Here is an 11261-nt window from a genome sequence, read left to right as displayed (position 1 = left end):
CAGTCTCCTAGCAGGCGCAGGCGTCAAGCAGCCACACGAGGTTGCGCCACTTGTCCCCAGCCTAGACACCGGCATCCACTCGTTGTCGCCTGTTCAACCACAACAACACATATTATAGTATAAAAATATTTGGTTCACGATACAACGCATGGACATATAACTAGTAATATAAAATATTTCATTGTCTCGGTCTATAGACCGAGCCTTACCAATCTCAATCTGTCTCCACTTAACAATTGAATCACCTGCTCTGCTCTCTTGTCCCTTCGGTCGACCTCCTCTACAGACTGCCAGGCTCACTTGTCCCTGCCTCCTCCCATGGCGTCTCCACGCGAGGATCTTCCCATGGAGGAAGAGGAGCACCGCCCTCCCCTCACACGGGCCCTGCTCCACCGGAGTGCCACCAACAACACCTCCCAGGTGGCCATGGTCGGCTCCAACCCCTGCCCCATCGAGAGCCTCGACTACGAGTAAGCAACAGCTGCTTCCATCCTCGTCTGTGATCTCAGATCCTCATATCGGGCGTTGCTTTGTTGTCCAATATTTGCTTCTCGCTGGCATTTTCATGTCAAGATGTCACGTTTCTTCATCCGATTGTCTCCTCAAGAAGAACGTGTTTTGCTTCTTGCTCGGTTCATCATCCCAATGCCATGTGTTCTTGTTGGTTTAATTGCCTCGTTAAGAACCTGCCTTTCATGTAGCGTCGATGTCTCTTTTGATGATTTGATCCTGTGTTGGCGTGCTGCTTCCTGTTGATTCCATTGCCTTGTTGGTTTTATCGCCAAGGTCTCTTTGATCCAGTTGTTTTGTCAAGAAGAAGTCTTGTTTCTTCAGTTGGCATGTCAATTCAGCGTTCCTAAACTCAATTGTCATCAAGAACCTATCATGTTTATTCCTTTTATTTCTTGTGTTGTTGTTAGCCTCATGCTACGGTGCAATCTTCCTTGCTCCACTTGGCATTGTCACGTACCAACCAGGCTTCCTGCTCAAATTGACATATTAAGATGCTTTTCTTGTTCGAGTCGTCATTTCAAGACATTGTTTGTTTATCGCTCTTTAATCTGTCCCTTGGCGCTTGCCAATGGTAACTACTTCTCCGTTTGGTTTCGTTTTGTGTCCACAGAATGATAGAGAACGACCTGTTCGACCAGAACTGGAGGACGAGGGCCAAGGCCGACCAGGTGCGGTACGTGGTGCTCAAGTGGACCTTCTGCTTCGCCATCGGGATCCTAACCAGCATAGTTGGCTTCGTCATCAACCTGGCCGTTGAGAACGTCGCCGGGTTCAAGCACGCCGCCGTCTCCGCCCTCATGGAGTCCAGCAGGTGCGGCCTCATTTGCTGTCTGTTTTACGAAAAGCAGATTCCCCTTTTGCTGCACGCGACAAATGGTCCTCAAGTTTGTCTCTTCTATGTCCCGCTATATGCTTTATGTTTCAGATCCGATCATTTCTACTTACTGAATCGAGTGGATCAACACTGCAAGCACATTACCTGTTGTAATTAAATATATTCAGTTCAGGATCATGCTTGATTTTGGCAGAAGTTGTTCTGTGATTTAATTTAACCTTATGGTTCTTCTTCTGAAGCAGCTACTGGACATCGTTCTGGCTGTTCGCCGGCTCCAACCTGGTGCTCCTGCTGTTCGCGTCGTCGATAACGGCGTTCGTGTCGCCGGCTGCCGGCGGGTCGGGGATCCCGGAGGTGAAGGCCTACCTCAACGGCGTGGACGCGCCCAACATCTTCTCGCTGAGGACCCTCGCTGTCAAGGTGCGTTCCTATCCTCCAGCTCATCACTTCTTTCACGGAAGAGCACATGGCCCACTCACGGCTGCCACACCTGAATTATTCGCTAATGAAGGAGGACATTAATTCCTTCAATTGCACGATCCACAAGACAACAATCCGAAAAAGAAACAAAGATCCGCGGAATAATCATATAGTATACATTTATGCAGAGGGGCATGTTCTTGCTGCAAATAATTCTTTCTCTGATTGTTTTGTTGACACGGACACCACTAATAATTGAGGATCGACTTTTTTATTTTGGTTGGATCCATCACGTCAGCCATCCGTTTAATTTATCCAAATTTTCTTATTGCCACAGATAGACAACACTATTCTTCGCTAAAAAAAAAACAGAGAGTACAATATGAATCAATTATTGTAGATATAATATATTGACCTTGTCTTACTGAAAGTGAAACGTAACAGAACAACTTCAGTTTGAACTGGACCGTCCACAGAGTCCTGGGCTATTCGGTAATGCTATGGATAAGTATCAACCTGATGAAATCAACAAAAAAAAAAAACGCTGAACTTCGTATCCACATGAAGAAGATTTGTACTGAGACGAGGCGGCTTCTCCTCCGGCACTTTGACGAACTTTATGGTCTGGCGACATGACAGGGTTCAGGATTCACACTCACTAGCCCCTGATCCTGGATATAACCTTGCATATAAATGGATGGTCATTAAAAAACGAAATAACCTTGCATATAAATGGATGTTTTTAGGCTAACATGGATGCCGAATTAGGGATGAGGGATATGTATTAGATGGCTTTAAGACACCGAGGCCTGTCACATAATTCGAGCTAGCAATCAAACCTAGGATAGAGTTTAAGGTTGAAGAAAGAACTTTATAACTTGGATGCTGAATTTTATCCAAAAAATCACTCTGGTTTGGAATGATGGTTACTGTCAGGATCCGAATTCGGGTTCTTCTGTGCCTCCTGTATCAGTCTCTTGATCAAATAGCTGATACACACAGAATTTAATAAAATGATATCAAATACATAGTTCGAATACAAATAAGTAAAATAAAATACATGAAAAGAGAAAAGATGGTCTGGTAGACAAGAATCCACAGCAGACCAACCAGGCAGAAGAGCCTACAGCGCAGCGGAGCGAAACGACAATGCAACCTAATGCCACAGGCAACTCGGGCGCGGGCGCGATCTTAGACTTCTTCTCTTTGACTTCATCTGGGTTGAGGTTGATCTCCAACTCAACAATCTGAAAGCAAAAAGACTAAGTACGGAAGTTACTCAACAAGTCCTATACTAATTTAAAGGGTTGATAGATGCATAATGGATTTTTCAAGGATAAGACTTTACAGCATAGTTTTAAGCGTAAAGTAGGTTTTATGCAGGTCTCCAGTTATATTCTTCATGGTTAACCTTTTGAAATAAATGTAACAAGGCTTTTGAAAACAACTACAAGCATCTTCAGTTGGTACTAAGTATCACCTCAAGTCCCCAATGTATTAGAAGGTGATATGGTAACAAAGCTGTCAAAACGGTTTTAAAACCAAAACCAGGGTAACAAGTTATATCTGGGGGTTTTCGGTCCTGGGATGAGCTATACCTCACTCTGCAGCCCCTTTGATCACATCTGTTGTACCGCTAGTACCACACAGCTTCTGGCGGATCGAGCCAGGAACCACATCACACGAACATCTAGTCCACACACTCACTCATCAAAACTCACTCATCAAAAATCACTCATCCGGAGTCTATTCAAGTGTGACCATGCCTTCGCGTGTCTATGACCGTGGACACGGCTATTCGAATAAATTTACACTCTGCAGAGATTGTACAACTTTACCCGCGCGATATGCTCAGCCTCCCATCATTGAAAACGGAGGAGCGAATCATATTGAGATTCTCCAAACACCTTTTCTGCCCGGCTTTTCCACGAGACACGCCAAGTCCCAGAGCTGCATGTTCCAAAGGCCAGCATCCTTTTTAAGCCTAAGCCGGTCCCTGAAACCTCCAAACAGCGGGACAGATAGACCCTTGGCTGCTCATTGCTCTCAGCCTCCTGGTATGATGCCCAACTCAGTCTAGTGAAGGAAAGTCAAGTCCTGCCCATATAGGACGCGTGGTTGCATGGGTGGCTAAGCATGACGGCACAAGACTCGGTCCTTAAGTGGCCGGGCTAAGCATCTTCATGGGCAATGAATACCACCATGTAACTCAAGCCCCTGAGAGTATCCTCCCTAGAGGACCACTCTACCTGCCCACGTCAAAACAGTTTTCACCTATTTTTACACATCACCAGCCATGTCCCCCATGGCATCAAGGATTTCACGACCATCATGGAATTCATAACCATCAAGGAGGCATGGTATATGAGTTATCATTGATAATAGTAAATTTGTTTCCGAAGAGAAGTGTTTTAAAAGCGATATCTCCGAGGAGACGTATTTTAAAAGCGACATCTCCGAGGAGATGTATTCAATCCTCTATTGTTAATATATTTAACAACAAGTATTCCTAGGGTGATATGTATTCTGGATGATGACATGTAAAACAGGGCAGTGTTGATAGGATTAACTACTACAAGTAGTTTGAAGGAAAACACAATATATAGCACATGCAATAATAAGTCCGGTTTTAGTTGATAATGTATATTATTTGAAAACATAGGTTCAATATGATCAAGAAAATAGGACTTGCCTTCCTAAAGGGTCAATTCACGATTGGTCTTGTCGTTCACATCTTTCGGGTTCTTCTTCATCGTCAGGCCTCGCCTTCAGTTCCTTCCTTACGCTCTTGCTTAGAACCTTGACTTCGAGCCTACGCAGATTAAAGACAAAAAGCACATGACGACTAAGCAAATGAACACTAGAATAAAACCAAGAAATACTAAAGCGAAAGAAGAATGACGGAGAAAACAACGAAAGCTAAACCTAGCGAAAGACGATAGGCAACTCTAAGCAATACGAAGCTAATACACAGAGAATAGCGGGATAATCTAGCGAAGCTATTAACTTAGCTGCTTTATCAACTTAAGAGAAAACCTGAACAAATCACGATTAACTAGGTGAGTGTTTATTGGAGTAACTACCGGAAGGCGACAGCTAGAGATTCTACGCGTAGGTGAGTGTACATATACAAGCATGAATGTATGTGCGATACTTACATCTATATGTATGTGAGCATGTATACATATATACGTAAGTATAACTCTAGTGATTAAAACTATAAGTGTTTAAGTGTGGAGATTAGTTATTCTAATCTATAGCACTAAACATGGTCATTTAGCAACCAATCTTAATTACTTAGTGTTGTTAATTTCCAAACTAATTAAGCTATTAACGTGTAAATTATTCTATCGTATTCTATTAACATGTATTTATTTATTTAACCGCTACACGGGTTAATTTATTACCTTAATTGAACTAAGATTAGTTTATAACCTATCACATGAAATAACGATCCACTCCAATTAAAATAAAAGCAATCTTCAGTTCATTCTAATTAACAAAAGGACTAATATAAGATTAAGCTAGGTTATCACATCCGACTATACTATGATCATAACCTAAACATAATTATCGAATTATCTAACTCGACTTTATTTATCAAAAGGTGAAACCTAATTCTAGGTTAAATATTGTGACAAGAAATAAATACCGAGCGAGAATATTAAACGAACTCCAAAAATTACAAGATCTGGCATGGAGATAGATTATGATTTTAGAGGAATATTGGCGAAAGAATCGTCAAGATCGGAGTTAAAACGGTGGAGTTATGGATGCCGGAAGATTTACCAAAAAGAAAAATCCTGGAAATTAAAAAGGACTATTGTTTCGCGAACTTGATCTACGGAATTTGTGGACCTGTGGGGCATATGAGGGTGGTGCACCGTGGACCGGGCTCGGATGGACTTGGTCTGTGGATTTGGTGCACCGAGGTGCCTCATGTGGCTGATCCACCACGGACCGTGGTCGGTGGACTGACCAGTGGGCCCACCCGTCGGTGTGAGGGCCAAAGGATAAGGCTTGGTTGGCTTCTCCCGAGTGGCACAGAGAAGAGAGAGAGACCGGAGGGAGGGGCGGCGGTGCTGGGAAAAATGAGAAAGGGAGGGAGCCGGATGGCGGCTGGTCGGGAGAGAGGAGGGCAGCGCCGGAGCTCGAGGAGGGGCGAAGACCGGCGGCGCGGCATGGTTGCTTGTTTTGGGCGGCGCTGCGAGAGAGGACGCTGGGGAGAAAAGAGGTAGCTAGAGGGGGCGAGATGGCCGGACATGCGGTGGAGATGGCCGGCCGGGGAGAGGATGGCCGGCCGGGGCTTCTCGGCCGAGCAGGAGAGAGGACGCCGGGGGGATTGAGGCCGGAGCTCGTCGGAGGGAGGTTGCGGCTCGGCATGTCAGCGCACAGCTCGGAGGACACACACGGGCTGGCGTGGGTGCGAGCATCACGGCGTGGCGGAGCGCGCTGGCACGGCGACGTAGAGGGGCTGCGGAGGAAAGGGAGGAGGGCTCACCGGAACGAGCAGCGCGTGGGTGGCACAGCGCGGTTGGGTCGGTGCGGTCGGCTAGAGTCAAGGTAGGCAATTCAATTTGGATTTGAATTGAAAGTTGTCATGACATTTGGATTGAGGATTCGAATATGAAACTAAAACTTGAACTTGATTTGAATCCAATGAATTTGCGAAGTGGTTGAACTGGAGATCATTCGAGTATGGAATCGACAAAGATTTGATCGAAACTAGATTTCAATTATTTGGGATTAAATTAAGAGTGTTTGAATTAGGAAAAAGGTTTGAACTGGAAACCTCGGTATTTGAGAGAGGTTTGAATTCAAAGGAATTGAATTCAATTTGTTGTACTTGAGCTGAAAAGAATAAAGATTGAGATTCGAATTTGAGAGACATTCAATTCGAGTCGAACAAAGTTAAATGGGGATAATTCAATTGAATAATTGAATTATAGATTTGAGTTGGATTGGAAGATCGATTTTCACGAATTGATTTGGATTAGGAATTTGCCAAGAAGAACTAAAACAGATTCGAATTGCGAAGCATACAATTCGAATCACCACACAAGAACCGTAAGAACCAATAAACCAAAATGCATATGATCAATCTATTGCAAATTTAGAAATTAATTTGGTGATGCCTGAAATACTAAGCTAGAATAATATATTTGAATACACACATACAAGTATATACATATTCAAATATATATTTCCTCGATTTTATACTGGTTTAATAATTAGAAAATATTTGGAGCAAATTTGATATATTTTTATATGCTAAATTTCAGGTGTTACAGTTATGTTTTAGTTTGGAAGTTTTTACCCGTGAATAACGAAGTGACATATCACACATAACGTTCTATGACAAAATGAAAAACTGATAACAGAGTAAGAATAGTATCCAGACAACTGGCGGAGCCAGGAATCGGCAATTGGGTATTCCCAAGCCAGAAGAAAGTATCCAGTCCAAAAATATGAAACATTCAGAATAGTATAAATTAAAAGTATATATTGTTCAAACTAAAGATATCCATAAAAAAAGAGATATTTAATGAAAATTACAATTTCATTTTAACTTTACGTTCCTTCATGGCTTGAAAACGGTTGATAATGTCATTGTCCTTAACTTGTAAAAAGAACTCACACTCAATAAATGTGACCAAACAATCATTCAAATATTGATCCCCATCCTATTTCTCAACTTGTTCTTCACATAATTCATTGAGAAAAATACTCTCTCAACACTAGCAGTAGCTACGGGAAGTATTAGCAACAATTTAATAAGCTTGTACACAACATCATGTTTGATGTGCTTCTTTGTTTCAACAAGCATAATAGTAATATCAGCAAGATTCTTCACTTTTCTAAACCTTTCATCTCTACGCATATCAGTAACAAAGAGTTGAAGTTGATAAGGAAGATGGTTCAACTCTAAGCTTGAGAAATCATTAGGATAAAATTGAGCAAGTTTAACCAATTTAGCTTTATCATAAGCAACAAATGAATTAACGGGATTGAATGATGCCATGCTAAGAAGCAAATATGTGTTTACCTCATCAAATCTCTCATTAAGCTCTTGAAGTTGCCTATCAATGACATTTAAGAACATGTCAACATGGAAACGATGTAAATTCTTGACTTTTGTAAAGAATCTCCTATCTCTTCCAACCGGTTTGTAGAAACCATCCATATTAACAATTTTGATTCCATACTTAACAAAAAAGAATTGAAATCTTCAAGAAAATCATAAGCTATACGCATGTATATACCATCCATATACTCGATTTTTTGCCAAAATTATTGGGTATTCCTGGGAATACCCATGCATCAACATAGGTCCGCCCGTGCTAGAGAGTTACCCAAAATTTCTTTTACTACCTGCAACCGAATAAACATTTTAAAATAATATTTTTTATTTCATTCTAATTATTATACAAACATAATGATTCAGAAGTATTTTTAAGTTTCTATTAAGGCCATCTCAATGATAGATACAAATATCTTTTTCACAATAGTGGTCATATTTAAACGTTTGGCCGCAAAACTTTGAGAGGCAGTAGAGATCTGAACTGCAGTTAAAGCTAAAAGTTGTGACAAATACACAAATTAAAACAGTGGTAGTATGAACAAATATGATGTACCGCGCGCCACTTGCTAGCCAAGTTCAGATATATCTTTTCCAACTTAAACTGTGGCACTGTGCAGATAGTGGGGAACATTGCCGCCGTATCATCCTCGCTGCACGTTGGCAAAGCAGGACCAATGGTGCACACCGGAGCGTGCATCGCTGCCATCTTCGGACAGGGCGGCTCACGAAAGTATGGCCTCACCTGCCGCTGGCTACGCTACTTCAAGAACGACCGCGATCGTCGTGACCTCGTGACTATCGGTGCCGGTGCCGGGGTCGCTGCCGCATTCCGTGCGCCAGTCGGTGGCGTGCTGTTCGCCCTCGAGTCCCTCTCGTCATGGTAAAGAAGCAAAGCCTCATATCCAGCACATTGAATCTGAAGTAGCTACCCTCATAGTAGACGATGTGCATTGAGGATTCAGGTGGCGGAGCGCGCTGATCTGGCGGTCATTCTTCACGACGGCAGTGGTGGCGGTGATCCTTCGGCTATTCATCGAGCTGTGCGGGACCGGGAGGTGCGGGATGTTTGGCCAAGGCGGGCTGATCATGTACGACGTGAGTACGATGTTCGACGACCTCATGACCTACCACCTCAAAGACATCCCCACCGTCATCCTCATCGGCGTCACAGGCGCCCTCCTGGGGGGTCTCTACAACTTCCTCATGATGAAGGTCCTACGAGTCTACAACATGATCAACGAGTATGATCAATCAATGCATCTTCTTCTCTCTTCTTTCATTCGGTATTCTCAAGAAAACCAATTATACAAATCCCAAACAGTAAAGTCAGTTAGTAACTGTCAGATAATATCCTTGCAAAGAAACAACTGATGCGAGAGAGAGTGGTTTGAATTCTCTTGAAGGTTGACTTTTCAATTTGCGCTATCTTATTGCTTCATGATTAAGTTCTCTTTTCAAATAAATTTGCAGGAGAGGCGGAGTGCACAAGCTGCTCTTGGCGGCCACCGTCTCAATCCTAACTTCTTGCTGCGTCTTCGGATTGCCGTGGCTGGCGCCATGCCGGCCATGCCCGACGACGGGGCTGCCTTCGTCGCCAAACGGAACCTGCCACGCACTGAACCGTTTCCGGCAGTTCCACTGCCCTCCGGGCCACTACAACGACCTTGCCAGTCTGTTTCTCAACATCAACGACGACGCCATCCGTAACCTCTACTCCACCGGCACCAACGACGTCTACCACCCGGGCTCCATGATCACCTTCTTCGTCGCATCCTACACTCTTGGCGTGCTTAGCTACGGTGTCGTCGCACCATCGGGACTCTTTGTCCCCATCATACTCACCGGTGCCACGTACGGGCGCCTCGTCGCCATGCTGCTCGGTGGCCACTCCGGCCTCGACCATGGCCTCGTTGCCATCCTCGGCTCCGCATCCTTCCTCGGCGGAACGCTCCGAATGACGGTGTCAGTGTGCGTCATAATCCTCGAGCTCACTAACAACCTGCTCTTGCTGCCGCTCGTCATGCTTGTGCTGCTCATATCGAAGACGGTCGCAGACTCCTTCAACTCCAGCATCTACGATCTAATCCTGCTGCTCAAGGGGCTGCCACACCTTGACGGACATGCCGAGCCGTACATGCGGCAGCTGACCGTTGGCGACGTGGTGGCCGGACCACTGCGGAGCTTCAACGGCGTGGAGAAGGTCGGGAACATCATGCACACGCTCCGGACCACAGGGCACCACGCCTTCCCCGTCGTGGACGAGCCGCCCTTCTCGCCGGCGTCGGTTCTGTACGGGCTGGTGCTCCGCGCGCACCTGCTGGTTCTGCTCAAAAAGAGGGAGTTTCTGACTGCGCCAGAGCGGTACCCGAAGGAGTACGTGGCCAGGAGGTTCCAGGCGGAGGACTTCGACAAGCGGGGGTCCGGGAAGCAGGACACCATCGGCGATGTGGAGCTGTCTCCGGAGGAGATGGATATGTACTTGGACCTGCACCCGTTCACCAACACGTCGCCGTACACAGTGGTCGAGACCATGTCGTTGGCGAAGGCACTCGTGCTCTTCCGGGAGGTCGGGCTACGCCACCTCCTTGTCGTGCCCAAGGCCTGCGATGTCAGTACATATTCTTTTCCAGCGTTCACCGAACCTGACATTTATGAGTCGTTCTCTGTGCACTATGCTCGTTTCCCTATATTACAACCATCGCGCATATTCTTCATCCATTATATGGTTAGTTTGATGAGCTAACATGTTGTCTCCTCTGATTGCAGAGGTCGCCGGTGGTCGGAATCCTGACAAGGCATGACTTCATGCCAGAGCACATTCTGGGGCTGCACCCCGTCCTGCTCGGCAGCCGGTGGAAGCGGCTCCGGTGGCAGAAGGGCGCGGTCGCCAAGTACTTCCGCTCCCTCCTCGTGTGGCTTGCCAACAGCGGCTGAAGCAGATACATTACTGGCAGGGTGTTGGCTTGTGTAATGGGAATCATTGTGCATTTGTGAAATAACTACACCTGGTGTTCGTTTCATATACTCTAATCTTTATTCAAAATCTTGCTTACTTTTGTATTTATTTCTTGTGAAAGAAAAAAGTAGCTTATACCACTACGTTAAAAAACTAATGGGTGGTGGGTAATAACCCTCTTCGATGATGGGTCTCGCACCCGTCACCCCGAATATGTCACTGATGACTAGTCATTGCGGACGGGTAAGAACTCAATACCAATGATGTCACCGGTGATGGATTATACCGTTACCCGTCACCTATGAGCGTCTCCTATGTATTGGGGTAACGTCTTCACCCGTCACTTATGTAATAACGTAAGTGACGGGTAACGTCCTAACATAAGTAATGGGTAAACCATCACTTATGTCTGTCACTTATGTGCTGAAAGGAATACATAAGTGACGGGTAACTAA

The 11261-nt window shown here is 44.9% G+C and overlaps 1 protein-coding gene across 2 annotated transcripts; it reads left to right on the top strand.

Annotated features, from left to right (window-relative positions):
- The first annotated feature begins 217 nt into the window (after positions 1 to 217).
- On the top strand, positions 218 to 10946 carry LOC133899313 (putative chloride channel-like protein CLC-g). 2 transcript variants are annotated; one of them, XM_062340300.1, is made up of 7 exons: positions 218 to 470; positions 1124 to 1324; positions 1588 to 1768; positions 8468 to 8730; positions 8813 to 9091; positions 9321 to 10458; positions 10617 to 10946. In XM_062340300.1, exons 1-7 carry the CDS (start codon positions 319 to 321, stop codon positions 10782 to 10784), a joined length of 2382 nt encoding a protein of 793 aa, XP_062196284.1. In that variant the 5' UTR covers positions 218 to 318; the 3' UTR covers positions 10785 to 10946. The 2 variants fall into 2 exon arrangements, with proteins under 2 accessions (XP_062196284.1, XP_062196285.1); XM_062340301.1 differs by having other exon boundaries at positions 219 to 470; positions 1591 to 1768.
- Positions 10947 to 11261: the final 315 nt, after the last annotated feature.

This window comes from Phragmites australis, chromosome 18 (assembly GCF_958298935.1).
Source record: "Phragmites australis chromosome 18, lpPhrAust1.1, whole genome shotgun sequence".
NCBI classification, from domain to species: domain Eukaryota; kingdom Viridiplantae; phylum Streptophyta; class Magnoliopsida; order Poales; family Poaceae; genus Phragmites; species Phragmites australis.
This window is presented reverse-complemented; position numbering and strand designations above follow the sequence as displayed.

Excerpts from the sequence above, each read along its gene's own strand:
- LOC133899313 (XM_062340300.1), top strand. The coding sequence starts at position 319 with ATGGCGTCTCCACGCGAGGATCTTCCCATGGAGGAAGAGGAGCACCGC. Across the intron at positions 1,325-1,587 it reads GCCCTCATGGAGTCCAGCAG|CAGCTACTGGACATCGTTCT; the intron begins GTGCGGCCTCAT and ends CTTCTTCTGAAG. Across the intron at positions 9,092-9,320 it reads GTCTACAACATGATCAACGA|GAGAGGCGGAGTGCACAAGC; the intron begins GTATGATCAATC and ends ATAAATTTGCAG.